The sequence below is a fragment of the Balaenoptera physalus genome (genome assembly GCF_965194825.1).
Source record: "Balaenoptera physalus genome assembly, chromosome: 8".
NCBI lineage: Eukaryota > Metazoa > Chordata > Mammalia > Artiodactyla > Balaenopteridae > Balaenoptera > Balaenoptera physalus.
The window spans coordinates 52713428-52728495 of record NC_138887.1 but is presented as its reverse complement, the minus strand read 5'-3'; the positions used below and the strand labels follow the sequence as shown (position 1 = coordinate 52728495).

The 15068-nt window shown below is 35.5% G+C and overlaps 1 protein-coding gene across 9 annotated transcripts in view; it reads left to right on the top strand.

Moving 5' to 3' along the window:
• The window catches only part of HDAC9 (histone deacetylase 9), a 999599-nt gene that overhangs the window by 71465 nt on the left and 913066 nt on the right, over positions 1–15068 (top strand). For all 9 annotated transcript variants that reach the window (XM_082472710.1, XM_082472702.1, XM_082472703.1 and 6 more), the window contains exon 2: positions 3306–3425. In XM_082472710.1, the coding sequence (XP_082328836.1) occupies positions 3401–3425 (25 nt within the window). In that variant the 5' untranslated portion in view covers positions 3306–3400. The remainder of the gene's footprint in view (positions 1–3305; positions 3426–15068) is intronic.

The following is a 15068-nucleotide window of genomic DNA, read 5'->3' as shown; positions in this document are numbered from 1 at the left end:
GCTCAAGGAATATAGTTGACCCAAAATAACCATTCTTGGATCTCAGTAGGTAAAAGTTTTATAGCAGCAATTTTACTTTTGCTGTGCTTGTATTTATCTCCTTAAATGTGCATATATATATATTTTTATAGCATGGACAAATTAATGTACAAATTAATTGAAACTATTACTTGAAGCCAGATATAATTCTGTATTTGCTTTAATAATCTGTACTCATAAACAATCAGCATAACTTTTTTTCCTTTTTTTTCACTTATCTACCCACATGAAGGTCAGTTTCCTATTTTTTCTTGTTCAGACTTACTGTAAGAATGACTAATATTCTAGGGGAAAACTTCCCCATTCTAAGAAAATAGTCTGTTTCCCTGTAGTCCATTTAGATAAAGAAGTGTGGGAAGATTTAAGAACAAATTGCCCTTTCTTATTGACAAATATTCCCCCACTGACCCCTCTTTCTTTTCCAAGCAGCTAAAAATGATCTTAATTTGTGCCCAATTCTGAATCAGTTTTGTCCCTGAAATAGGGCTGCCAATCCATTGATTTTGTTGTCCATGAGTCAAGGGAAGCTTATGGAGCCTATGATGCACACACACACACACACACCCGTATGCATGTATGTGTAGAGGATCCATGTCCCTGGAACATTTTAAGAGAGCTCGTTAAATGACCATATTTCAGTTATGCAGCTATAGTTATTGTGATAACTGTGGTTTAATATGGCTCATTGGAAATGCAGATGTAATAAATGGAAACTAGTCTGTATCAACATAGAAATGCATATTAATTTTCTTTATAACAGTGTTCAGATAACAAGGTTTTCGTAATGTTAGAAGAATATGTCATGATTAGGCAGTTATTATAAAAGGTTGAATGGCAAGGAGAGTAGTTTAAATTTTAGAAAGGTATTTAATGGTAAGATTTTGGAAGCCAAATTCATATTTCCATCTGAGATTCACTTTGCAACTCAAGTCTAGAGCTATGAAGACAAAACTCCACAATTATGTAAGTAGCCATAAATCAGCATGTTGTGGACAGTTGTTATGCGTGTTTGTGGAAATAAACAGCAGAAGTGTGTAGAAATAGAAACATTTTTTTTATATATAAATTTATTTAATTATTTTTTTGGCTGTGTTGGGTCTTTGTTGCTGCGCGTGGGCTTTCTCTAGTTGCGGTGAGCGGGGGCTACTCTTTGTTGCCGTGCGCAGGCTTCTCGTTGCAGTGGCTTCTCTTGTTGCAGAGCATGGGCTCTAGGCATGCGGGCTTAAGTAGTTGTGGCGCACGGGCTTAGTTGCTCCGTGGCATGTGGGATCTTCCTGAACCAGGGATGGAACCTGTGTCCCCTGCATTGGCAGGCAGATTCTTAACCACTGCGCCACCAGGGAAGTCCCAGGAACATCTTTTTAATTTTAGATTTTGGGACAAGTAGTAAAACTTTGGCTTTGTATGTATTACCACTGTTCAACTGTTGGAAATTATTGGTTAAACTAAGTTATATTTGTAGATATACAAGTATCAATTGTACAAAGTGACATTATAGATTAAAAATAATTTTTTTAAAACACAGAGTAACTATGCCTCTGATGGAAGGTACCTTTTAGGGCTGCTTCACTTATATTCTCTTAAGGTTTCCTGTCCCTCGCTTTTTGTTATTTTTAATTTAAAATCAAATCGTGCCATTGAGAATCAAGAATGTATTAAGAACATTTAAAAATGTTTTAGACTGCAATGTAAAAAAAAAATTAAAATGCAAAAAATCTCAAAGTCCACATTCATCAAGTTTAGATAGTCTATAAATTCACATTTCACTCAATTTTAACTTTGATTTTGCTTCATTTCCTTTTAATTGTGAAGCATATGATATCAGTTTTTTTACCTGTAAGGGTAGGGAGGGGAGTAACAAGTATCTATTAGCATGGTTGATTTGAAAATGATATAAAATATGGTAATATGTCTAAAAGTACTTTGTAACTGTAAAGAACTATGCAAATGATGTTATTACTTTAAAATACGATATTGACATCTTTTTATTTAGAAGCCACTGTCAGAATGTCTGTTTGCTGATACAGAAATCAAAGGAATTTTTTACTCTTCATTTTTCATCTTTTTTTGTAGAAATATTGCTTTCTCATCAACCTGGAAATTAAGATTCTTTAAATAATGCTGATAAGATAATCACATCAGTATAATTTTTGAAGGGGATTTATAAAAATATACATTTTATTGTTTCTAAATCTTAATGTATATCCAGCACAAAAGATGTGGTGAGAATTAGCCTGTTAGAACTGATGAGTCAACTGTTTTTAATAACTGGCATACTTCTATTTTGGGACCTTTTGAAGTATTATAGGTATTCTTAGCGATGTTACATAGTTCTTCAAGGGAAATATGTATTTATATCCTGCTTTATACATTTGGGCAAAAATAGTAATAACACTTTCAAAATACTGATGGGAAAACGAGTCACAATAAATATGTTGGATTCTCAAGATAAAGAGATGTACAATTCTCAGAGTTACAGCATACTGTCTTTAAAAATAGTGCAATTGGGATATACTATTTTAGTAAGAAACTCATTAAGTACAACTTTAAAAGCTTCTTTTTCCTCTTCTTTTTTTAAACTTTGACATTCCAGTAAGTTGTGAGGAAAATGTTCTTCCACTTGCTCTTTGCTGAAGTGTCCAGAAAGTCCCTTAAATTCCTTTCAAGAAGTCCATCCTGTAAGTGCCACTCCTAGAAAGAGTATGGTTTTTATTACTGTTGGCTGGAACAAGATTGCAAAAGACTTCAAGAAGAAATGGAAATTGTAATGGGAGTTTTCTGTCACCCTTGTAGTTTATGGTATTTTTGTCCCATTTTTTTTAGTCTATTAAGTTTTTTTTTGGCCAAGAAGTCCTTATCTCTAGAAGGAAATCTGTGATATTGATAGTTAAGAATACTATGTAATGAGATTCTTAAATCCAGAATTCCAAAAAAATTAAAAATTTCTGTAATAATGATAACAGCAAACAAGTTAGTATACAATAGTAAATAGGAAACTATAATTTTGTAAAGTGCTTTTCACAGATTCCTTCTACACCTATTATTTTATTTTGGTGTTCGCAGTATTTTTGTGCTTTAAGCATGACTGCTAAACTTGCTCTTTTATAAATGAAGACTTAAGACTCCTGGGAGGTTGATGTGACTGCCTCAAAGACCCTCCGTCGAGGGGTGGCTGAGCTGAGACTCAAGGCTGGTTCTCTGTGTTTCTTTTCCTGTGTGGCTTGACATAACCTATATAATACACATGCATTTTTCTCTCATTCTAGGCTTCCCCTCTACCAGCTTCTCGTGGACCGACATTGCCAGCTAAAGAAAGGCTGTGAATCCGCATCCCAGCCCATCAGTCCTTCTCCTGATTCCCATGATGAGTTCACCAGTGCAGTCCGGTCAGTCTGGTTGCTTCTTAAACCATTAACAGACTTAACATGAAAGATGTTGTTTTGTGTTGCTTCAAACTAAGCAATTTAAGTTGTGAAAGGACTTTTTTTTTTCTGACGAAGATTGGTTAATATAATGAATTTTGAATTTTGTCTTCTATAGCCAATCCTCTATTACGTAAGCTTGCTTTCCACGCAGTTAATTTCATTTGTGTTGTTATCTGAGCAGTGGGCTTTAATTCTTCTGCTGCAAATGTAACATTTGGATTGAATTTTATGAAGTTATAAGTATTTGCTAAATATGATGTAGGCATCTAATTCACACCCAGAGTCTTCTGACTGAATACGTGTCTGTATGTTTTTAAATGGTGTTGTGGGCTTTGGAAGTCAGCCTGTGGATTACTCCCCCTCGATCTCTTTGACACACAGGAAGGATATTTCTCTTCCCCACCCTTCTTTGCTGCCACTCCTGTTTCCTATATACATATTTAATTATATTTAATCTCAGCACCTGCTTCCTCTGAGTCCAGTGTAACGTGTGGCTCATGTAGTGTTGTGATCAGCACAGCTGACACCCATTTCTCCAGGAACAGGGTGTCACTTTTGGAACAAACACAATCCAAGTCTTGAGAATGATGGAATAGCTTCAGATATCACATGTTAAACATGGACAAATTTAAAAAGAATTTTCTGTTTGGATCATTATGGGAGTATTTATTTCTGTATATTCTTTAAAAAATCTTTCAGCATATTGATATCCTTGAGTTATCCAACTCCTTAGATTGAAGCTAGTGTAATATTTTATTCAGAGTTTATGAAGGGAAGTTTTTGGCCAAGATTTTCACTCTGTGGAGGGCCACACCCAGATCAGTTGCTCTGGAATTCCAGTGTCTCATCAACCTTCCTCACATCCCCAGCAGGCTGCCAGCTTGTGTGTTGAATTTGGATCTGGAAATTATTGGAGAGTAAAACTGTAACTGTTGATTCTAAATGATGTAGTAAAGATATTCCAGAGTCTTTAGTCACAGTCATGATTTATAATCGGCGTTATCATCTGAATAAGAAGATGAAGAGTTACCTAGGCCTCTTATCTCTGAGTCCCTGTAGCCCAGTGGTTCTCAAACTTTAACATCAGAGGGAGGGCTTTTAAATTCAAGCCCCATCCCCACGGTTTTCGATTCAGGTCTTAGGCGCGTCCCAGGAATTGCAGTATTTACAGGTTCCCATAGGTGATGCTGTTGCCCCCTGGGGACTACACTTTGGGAAGCACTGGTCTAGCCTGCAATACTTGTTCCTCCCTCCACCCTGCCTGCTCTCCACCCCCTCCTTCCCCCACGCCGCCACCCTCACAGGCAGCCTTCGTGTGACCTGCATTACTCATCATCACAGTCATGGCACAGTTTTACGATCCTTTCTGTTGAGTTGAACTTAAAATGATATCTGCATTTTTATATCTATGTATTATATTTTAAATATATATTTATTTATATATAAATTTAGTGTTTCAAAATTACATAATTTAAAAGAGACATTTAATTTAGAAATACCATAGCCAAACATTTTTTTTTCTTGTGGTAAAATGCGTTGGAATCATTAAAAAACATACTAAAAGCAATGGGGACAAATTGGCTACGTACACATGTGGCAGAAAACTTACTCCATTTCTCTAAGTTACGGTCTAGAATCTATATAGGGGGTTGTCTTTAATTCTCAAGATCAGAAACTATACTTCTTATATATTTTTATAAAACTGTCCATGTCCCTTTATTATTCTCTACCCACCTCCCCCATGTCCTCTGTACATTGTTTGTTTACCTCCCACTTTTACTTCACAGAAGAATGACAGGTCAGATTGAATCATGGGAAAATAGACTTTTTGGCAGTGACAACTGTATCCAAATGAAACATTTGAAATGGCGTTTCTACCTGGATATGTAATCTTGCAATGGGCACAAAATGCAGATCCCATCCAGGTTAATGAAGGATGAAACTATAGGGGAAATTTTTGATTCCAAATTATAATTAAACTCAATTTATAAAACTTACTGACTTTTAAATAGTACAAGTGTAGCAATTTCAGTGTCTATATCGTCTCTCTTTAGCATCTTTCTAGCATGTATGGACTTGCACCCATTTTTTTTCTTTCTTTTTTTATTGAAGTATAGTTGATGTACGATATTATATAAGCTACAGGTGTACGATATAGTGATTCAATTTTTTAAAGGTTATACTCCATTTATAGTTGTTGTAAAATATTGACTATGTTCCCCATGTTGTATAATATATGACTGTAGCTTATTTTATATACAGTGGTTTATATCTATTAATCCCCTACCCCTATATTGCTCCTCTCCCCTTTCCTCTCCCCCCTGGTAAACACTAGTTTATTCTCTATATCTGAGTCTGTTTCTTCTTTGTTATATTCATTAGTTTGTTGTACTTTTTAGATTCTGTATATAAGTGCTATCATACAGTATTTGTCTTTCTCTGTCTACCCTGTTTCACTCAGCATAATACCCTCCATGTCCATTCATGTTGTTGCAAATGGCAGAATTTCAGAATGGACCCACTTATTTTTAAGATGAAACACATAATCCCATTAGAACATTATTGTAAGCGATTAGACTCCCAGTTTAACCCATCAAGGTCTATTTAAAGGTAACTACTTTGCAATGAATGAATATAGAACTATTTTGACAACCTTATTTGGAAAAGAGAATCAGTACAATGTAATGAAAAATATTTAAAACTTTAACATGTTTAAAGAAAAGTGGGCCAAATGGCAGGAAGACAAACAGGTGAGAAATTCTATGGTGATACTTAATGTGGTCTATGGGCACCTTAGATAGTTTCTCCGGTAGGTCTGTATTACATCTAATTTCATTCTAAAAGTAATGTGTTTTTTGGGAGGTCAGTGTAAGGGTGATTCTACTCTTGGTTTTCTCATCTGATGTGTGGAACAGAAGGTGGGAGTGACATTTTTATTGTTGTGGAGGTAACCGCTTAAGAGGTAAAGTATATTGGGCAAAAAAGCTATAGAAACGATGTATATATGTAAGGAACAGATGGTCAGAAGTAACATTTACTGAACTTTGTGAGGTAAAAGAGAAAATGAAAACAGGTGAGTGCATGCACCTGACTTTTGAGAGAGAAGAAACAGGCATGATTAAAGGGGATTTGAGGTTAAATAAGAATCTTATTGTCTGCCCAGCATAGGTTGTTGGCTGTATAGGAAGGGCACGTGAATCTGTGCTTTAAGGTGCATATGGAGAAGGAGGGAGTAGTACGAATAATTCAGCTTCTTGTGCTCAAGATGATAGCAACTTGTAGCATTGTTTAAAAACTCAGAGTTCCTATATGTAAATGTAATACATAAGATGGTCAAATACACTGGACTCCCTTTCAAAAAGACAAAGTAAAATAATACCAAATACTTTGATTAATACTACATATACCTGACACTAGCTCACAACAGGTAATATTTGACAATTGAAATCAGCATGCCCTGCAAGCAAAAGTATTGATTTTATAATATGAAAATGTCCTTTCAGGCAGCTATTTTGATGGGGAGGTTCTTGCCAGTCATGATAATCGTTCAGTTAGAAGAAGAGTGGATGGTAAATGAGACAGCCACCAAGTGAAACTCATTTGACTTTAGAGCTATTAAAATGTCCTTGTGTACTTTCTTTCTTATAAATACTTCTGGTCTGTTGAGAGCAGCATTGTACAGACATCTTAATCAATTATGTTTGGGAAATTCTTATGAATGAACTCGGAGCTGAAGAAAGTCATAGCACAGGTGGGTGGGAGTCTTTTCTGTTTATTCCAAGTACAAACTGTGATCAGAGACCTGAAATGCATTTTGCATATATATAAAGGAAAATGCTGGCCACACACATTAAAACAGTTTTCTGCTACTATTAGCCTGTCTCTTACGGTACCATATATATTCTACTGGTGAGAGATAACCTAATCGTTTGACTTAGAAAAAGTGTTTTTCTCACATCTCCTTTTTTAAAAAAAACTGTCTAAAAAGAGAATTGAATTGGTCTTATGCAATCACCATCCATTTATTTTGCTCTTGTTCCGCAAAGGGCTCTAAGGAGTTATTGTGCACCAGAAAAATAGTCTCACTCCAGTTGTTCCAGAAATTCTTTAATAGTCAGTATTTCAGATAGTGTAAACTCTTATTTTCCCCAGGCATTGACACAATTCTCATAAAAGTTCTCTATCCATATTCAAATACATTCGATATCAAGTACTAAATGTTACTGTCTTGATCATATGTGCAGTCAAACAATAAGTACTGATTTCTGAATATAGAATTCACTGGTTTTTATTTTAATCTTGCTGCCCCAATAATGTTCTAAGTTAGAGCACTGGGTATTGCTTTTGGGCACTGAGGAGCCTGAGTGGAGAGAGGACTACATGGATGAGACTGGCAGCTCGCTGCTGCAATTAAGATAGTCATTCATTTAAAACTTAGCATGTATTCTGTGCTAAGCAGTGTGTTACTCGGTGGGGACACAAAGAGTACTAAAAACATGGTTTCTACCCTATGAACAGTACCCTTTAGTGGGAGAGACAGAAGTGTAAATAGTTTTGGTCCATTCAGTGTGTTAAGTATTTTAATAAATATAGGAACAGAAGTTAATTTCTTCTGTATAGCAGTATGGATGCCATTTCTGGTAATTTATTTTTATCAGGATTGCCAAATTGCAGAAGGAAAGACTTAAGGGCTCATCTAATGTAGAGTTTTCCAAACGTGTCAGATAATAAAAATCATCTGATGCTCTTGTTAAAAATACAGATTCTTGGACCACCCTCCCCCCACCCCCGCCAAAAAAAGACTTACACAGTGGACCTGGAGGGGGTATTAGATAACATACTGCATAGTACTCTTCACTGTGACTTGGCAAAGTGCCGAATTGTTCTTTAATCTGTCCAACAAGCACTAGTGTTTCTCATTGAGACTCTAGAAAAACAAATATATCATTAAATTCCATCTTAATATAGGTATTTGTCCTGTGAGCTAAACTATAGCTCAGTCATTTTGCTTTCTGATAAATAAAAATCTAGCGGTGTTGAAAACTAGAGGAGGTAATAATTTGTGGTGAAATTCTAGGGCTTATGTGTATTCTCTGCCAGCAAGCCACCCTGTTTTATGTGGAGATGAACCAAAGAGATTCTTATAGTAGAGTACATTTTTTTCCTCCTCAGAACAAATTTCTACCTATTTTAACCCAGATCAGTTTTTTAGAATGATCCCAAGGTTATAGAAAACATGATTTGAGCCTGGACATTTTTAAGAGTAACTAAATTCGGCTGTATCAGCCTTAGAATGATTCCAGTATGACTTTTACTTTGGATGAATCTAATTTATATAATGTAATTTTGATGAAAATGCACCCAAAGGAATTTTCCAAACATAGAACACAATGGGCATCATGCCCCCTGGAATTTATAATGTTGTGGCCTTGGGGGCTCCTAGGTGACTTTGGATGGCAGAGTTACTATTAGCTGTATAGCAGAGTCCTATAATATTAGTTTTCAAAGCCCATTGCATATAGGTGGCTAATTTCTCTTTTCTTCATCATTGTGGGAACACTTAAAACAACTACTCCACCCCACTGAGTGAGACGACCTGGCTATTGATACAAACTAAAGGTTTGTGGCAGGATCTTATATTCTATTCCTTTTCTTTTTTCTTTGGCAAATCTTAGGCGAAAATTAGTTGAGTTTTCCCCCTTCGTGCCTCTGTTTTGCTAAACAGCTGAGTTCTCTTATAGAAATGAAGAGTAGCTTTAACTAATGATCAAGAAGTTCTTTGAGATAAAAAATGTTATGAAAATGCTAAGTAGTATAAACAATTTGAGGGCAAGCATTAATAAAAGCTTCACTGCAAGCATTTTTAAAGAGGACTAATAAACCTACACGGTTCAATTTTCTAGAAGCATATGGGGCCCATAAGGCCTGCCCCTGTTTTTAAAATTTATGAACTCTTTAATGATTCACCACTTTTGCTCTAGTGCATTACCCACTGTGGTCCCATTTAGTTACTAAGTAGGAAACTAAAACCAGGACAAAGCTACAAACAGATATCACAGTGTCCAAGTTGGTATTTTTTCTTCAATTTGTTCACAATGTGTTACCATAAAAAATGAATGGTAAATGAAATAGAGTCGTAAGGCAAATCAAGTAGGTTATGGCTTCCCCAGATGAGTGTGATCAGCTGTATTTTTTTAATGAAATATAGGTCAAATCTTATTACAATAAGCTCTGTGTAATTAAAATATTTTCAGGCTCCCAGACAATTATCTATTTCAAGTAGTGTTCAAGAAAAATATTCTAAGATAATGAAATAAATTAGCCCCTTGAAGTTTGTTGTAACAGAATTTGATCACAGAGTACGGTATTAGTGAAGCATATTGAATGTTAATTTATTAAATACTATTTTAGATTTTTTTGTTGCTGTAACTTCACAGTTAAGTGATTTATTCTTGTGCTATTGCTAAATCTAAACTTCTAAATATGGTATTCAATTTTGAAAGATAAACCAGAGAGAGCATTTTATTCATTGTCTAATTCCTGAGAGACAGTACTTTAAAAATGAGGCACAAACCTTTCCCCAAAATGTTCAGCTTAAATTTACTTTGCATATTTATTTGTTTTCCACTTTGCTTTTCACCATTTATTTTTGTGGGTAATTCAGTTTATATATTTCTTATTGTGTTCATTATTGTAGCACTAGTTCAAACAGAAAAGAAGGTTATTTCTTGTTCATATAAAGACTAAACAGGTTTTCCTGAATGGTAGGTTGTTCTTTTTCTAGTGGCTATTCAGAGCCCAAGACAGATTCTAATTTGTGACTATACTTCTTCAGCTCATGGATTCCAAGGTTAATGTATGTCTCTACATCAAGCTGATGGAAGAGAAATGGAAGAAGTGGATTGTGTATGAATAGTTTCCATAGGCACGTTGCTTCTGTTCACATTTCATTGGGTAGAATTTAGTCACATGCCCACAGCTAATTACAAAGGAGGCTGGGAAATGTAGTCCAGCAGGAGTCCAGGAAGTGGATGAAACAAGTTTTGTGAACAGCTGGCTAGTCCCTACCACATTTGTCTTAAACATTTACCTGGGAGTACCAATGTGGTATTGCATACAAGAGGTGGAGTACTTCCTATTGTACTCTTTTTTTTTTTTAATTTTTTAAAAGTTTTTTTTGATGTGGACCATTTTTAAAGTCTTTATTGAATTTTTTACAATGTTTCTTCTGTTTTATGTTTTAGTTTTTTGGCCTCGAGGCATGTGGGATCTTAGCTCCCTGACTAGGGATCGAACCCGCACCCCCTGCATTGGAAGGCGAAGTCTTAACCACTGACCGCTAGGAATATCCCCTTCCTCATGTACTCTTGATTAAACCAATTATTAAAGAGTTAAGTAAGATTCCTTTAAAGAGATAGAAACACATTAAAGTCAGGACAAATCAGTTTATCTACATTTTCTAAGAGTTACTTAAGGAAGCCTTTCTTTAGAATCATGCTAAGTAGTGAAGCAGTGTAGCTATTAGAAAATTCAAGGTCTTGTTGTTAGTGGGAACTTTGCAGAAAGTGGGAATAATATGTATAATGTAGAAAATTATGTTTCCTTAACTAGTGTACAAAAGTCATGTGAGTGACAGCTGAAGACTGCAAAAAAAATATCATGTCAGTTTATCTGAAATTATAGTTGCGTGTATACTGAGGAAGAAGTAAGATTCACAATTCTTATGTTTGCTTTTTATTGCATATTGGAGTCACAGTTTTAAACAACTTCATAGTTTAAATATTATGATGAAAATCTAGGCCAAATAAGCAGTGGTTGATAGATACTTGTTTTACATTGATTTTTTTCATGAATGCAGTTAGGCTTTTTGAAGATCCATAAGCAAAATTTGGTACTTCTGCAAAATACACATGGACAGCCTTTTGTTTATAGCATCTATCATTGTTTGAGAATGTCAATATATAAGCAGTCTTCTCTTATGACTTATTGCCTCTAATTTGTTGTAGGGTTAGAAAGTGAAGAACTATGCCAAATAAAATTGTTTAGTAAGATAAGTTCTATAACTTCTGGGGAAATGTACAAAGGTCTCTTTTATGAGCAAAATACATATGTTTGGTTTTTTCTTACATGTTGTAATTACACTTTTGAAAAAATGTTCAAAGAGCTTGTTGTTATGATGCTGCTTACTTTATTTATTTATTTTTACTTTTATTTTGGCCACGCCAGGCAGCATGTGGGACTTCCCCAAATAGGGATGGAACCTGTGCCCACTGCAGTGGGAGCGTGGAGTTTTAACCACTGGACCGCCAGGGAAGTCCCTGTAATTACACTTTAACTGTCTCCCTAACCCTTTTATTTTCTTGGTTCTTTCTAGCTTGCTATATAGAACAAGAAAATTCTGAGTTTTTAATAGGTGAGGCATTGTTACGGGTTTGATTTTGTCATGCTTATCCTTGCAGATTACAATCAATCCATTTTATCAATGCATGTTCCGTGTGTTGATTTGTGTTTCTTCAGAGGTACTTTAATATGCAAAATGAAAGACTCATGACTAAATTATTGGTGAGTTTTTCTTTAAAATCTTGTATTGATTAACGGGAAGTAGAAAAGCTCTGAGGTTGTCTGTGAAATGGTTTGAAGTCTTTTTCATGATAACTTTCTGGCATTTAATTATATAAGGCTCTTTCCTTTTATGATAGATGGTTGCTTGTCAAGCAGCACTGAATAATTAACCTTTTCTTCCAGACTTTTAACTTCCAAGAGAACTTTCTCTTCATTGTTGATATTATAACTCCACTGGCGACTGGCCGAGCTGGGGAATTTCCTCTGGAGTTAGAATTTGCCCTAATAATTTTGCCCTCCTTGGAATTCTGTGAGTCCTGAGAGAGGGCAGATAATCATAGCTGCACATATGTGGGCAGTCATCTTTTATCTTTCACTCTCAGAGGAAATTGTTCTTCAGAAAGAAATGCTGAAATGACGTATGAACAAATCATTAATAAGAAAAACTAGTTATGAGGTTTGGACTCTCTGAGATTGTAAGCATGTTTAATAAAAGCTGGTGACACCTTCTGTGTCTATTGTTACTGGAAAGGCTGCTTAATTACCTTACTTATGTTTTTCTGATCTTGAGATTTCGAGTGCTCTCCGGAGATCTAAGACTGCTGTACAAATGGACAAAGCCAAAACTTTATCTTGAACCTCTCTTTTAAAAATCTCTATCTGATAGGAAAAAATATTTGAAGTCATTATAGTTACTTGTTTGGCTTGTCACTGGGACCCCAGATGTCTGCCCAATGTGTTCATGGATGTGGACGTTTTGGAAATATCACTATCATTTAGGGCATACTGTTGTAATAAATTATTAACCCAGTGATAGTGAAGTAATTCTTCCTGAAGTCCTTTCTCCCCTCATTATATGTTGTATGAAATAAGTATTATAATTAGAGATATTTTAAAAACTGCTTTAAGAAAATAAGAGCGTATGGCTATGAAAATTATTTTTGCATTGTTTTTATAGTATTTTTGGTTATATCTGTATCTTTATGCCTATAATATGGTGCTTGATTTTTTTAATGGAGAATTGAATGTATCTTATTTTGGCTTTATGTTTAAAGTAAAACAATAAACAGTAAAACAGATTTTAAAGGTAAAAGTATTTCAGTGAAAGGACCTAGAAATTAGTAGAAAAAGTCAGGAAGCCAATTATAGAAAGAGGAAAAAGAATATATACCATAACTTGTCTTAGGCAATGTGTGCTCTTGAATTTCTGAATTTCAATAAAACATGTCAAAGTAGAGTTCATTTTCCCTTCTGTTGGGAGAATTGATAATCCGCTTACCCATCTGCCTTCCTACCTTTCTGAGTTTTCTTTCTTTATTTTGCTTTTATGCTGTGTAACTCTAAAAAGGATTTGGGATCTATATAATAAATTAAAAAAATAAAATACATGAAAAGGAAAGGAAATAAAGGAAGGAAAATCGGATAAAGTAAATACCTTTAGTACATATACTCAGATTCTGTAAAGTTGCTAGAAAAGGAATGTATTTGGCTCTGAACTTCCTGGTAGTAAGTCTGTTTTCTACTATGAGATTACTCTTCCTTCAGCCTAAATCTGATCAAGTCACTGCCCTCTTTAAGAAATGTCAGTGGCTGTCCATAACCTCTGCCTGAGGTACACCGGTACCCTTTCCAGATTTACCTTGCTTCTTCTCCTCAGTGAACCCTGAACTCTGTTCTGATCACCACATGGAGCTGCGTGCCTTTCCCCAGGTCTTGCTTTCCTGCTTGCAGACCTTTAAATGCACCTTTCTCATTGCTGGGAGTGCCTTTCCCCCAAACCCTCCACCTCTCCAGATCTTGGGAAATGTCTTTATTTATCCTTCAAGACATGACTCCAAGTCCATTCTTCTGTGAAGCCTTCCTGGGTGACCCTTGGCTCCTCTGACATCTGCTACCTCTGTTAATTATGGAACTTATCTCCTGATGCTGGGGGTTGTCTTAGTAATAGCTCAGTAGCAAACTAAGCTTTTGAGAACAAGGCATATCTTCTCGATACTTTTTCTTTTGGCATAAAATAAAGCAGTTGGCTGTTTTACTCCTGGTTGCTTGCTTAGTTAACCAGTACAATGCCAAGCATGTAAAAGGAGCCAAATAAGTGAAGAACGGAGGGCTTTCGGAGGCCTATGGTAGTGGTGCTATATCTGAGGGTGGGGAAGCTGTTGAAAATACCTGAGCAAAACCAATCTGCTCGATCTCTGGAAAATCATATCCGTTCCCTTTCTTTCTTCTTACGTGTTCATTTGTTGACTTTCTGTTCTTTTCACTTCTGAATGACGGCTTTGAGATGTTCTTTTGCCTCTGTTTAGTTCTACCCATTGAAATGTTTTTTTCTCTTTCTAGGGTAGCTTGTCTGTCCCTTGAACAATAAACATTGCAATAGGGTGCTTATTGTTCGCAAGACTTGCAGCCGCACGCTGAGTTCCCTAAATGCGGAAAAGTCTCTAAATTTGGAACGGCTTTAGCTGGCACAGTGGTAGAAGCAGACCTACACCCTTTTTGCCTTTTAGTACCTTGGAGCTCTCCCTGTTGCAACACTTGTGAGCTACCTCCCTCCCTATAAAAAATACACACTATAGTTAAGAACAGAAAAAAGAGTTAAAAGGATTTTGAGTTGTGATTAAGCAGGAAATTGTTTTAAGTTCGTTTAGAATTCATTGGTCCAACATCCTTTAAACTTTTAAAAATTGATGCAGTTTTTGCATACTGTGTTATTAACAGTAACTTTTTACATACTTGGTGTTTGAGGACTTTAAGTACAATATGTATAAGGGAAAACAGCTGGTTTAACAACTTACGACTTTTCAATCTATATGTTTTCAATTCCTCTTATTTAAGATGATGAACTTATAAGCACATTAATATAATAGGTGAAGTCTTCGTAGAGATTAAATTAGGATCTTAAACTTTGTGTCTCCATTAAAGATATGTTTTTGGCCTGACAGTATTGTAGTATGATACTTGATGGACAGAGTGATCTCTTACTTTGGCCTATATGTAGTCATACAGCGTTCCTTTCATATCTGCAAGGATGTTCATTTTCTA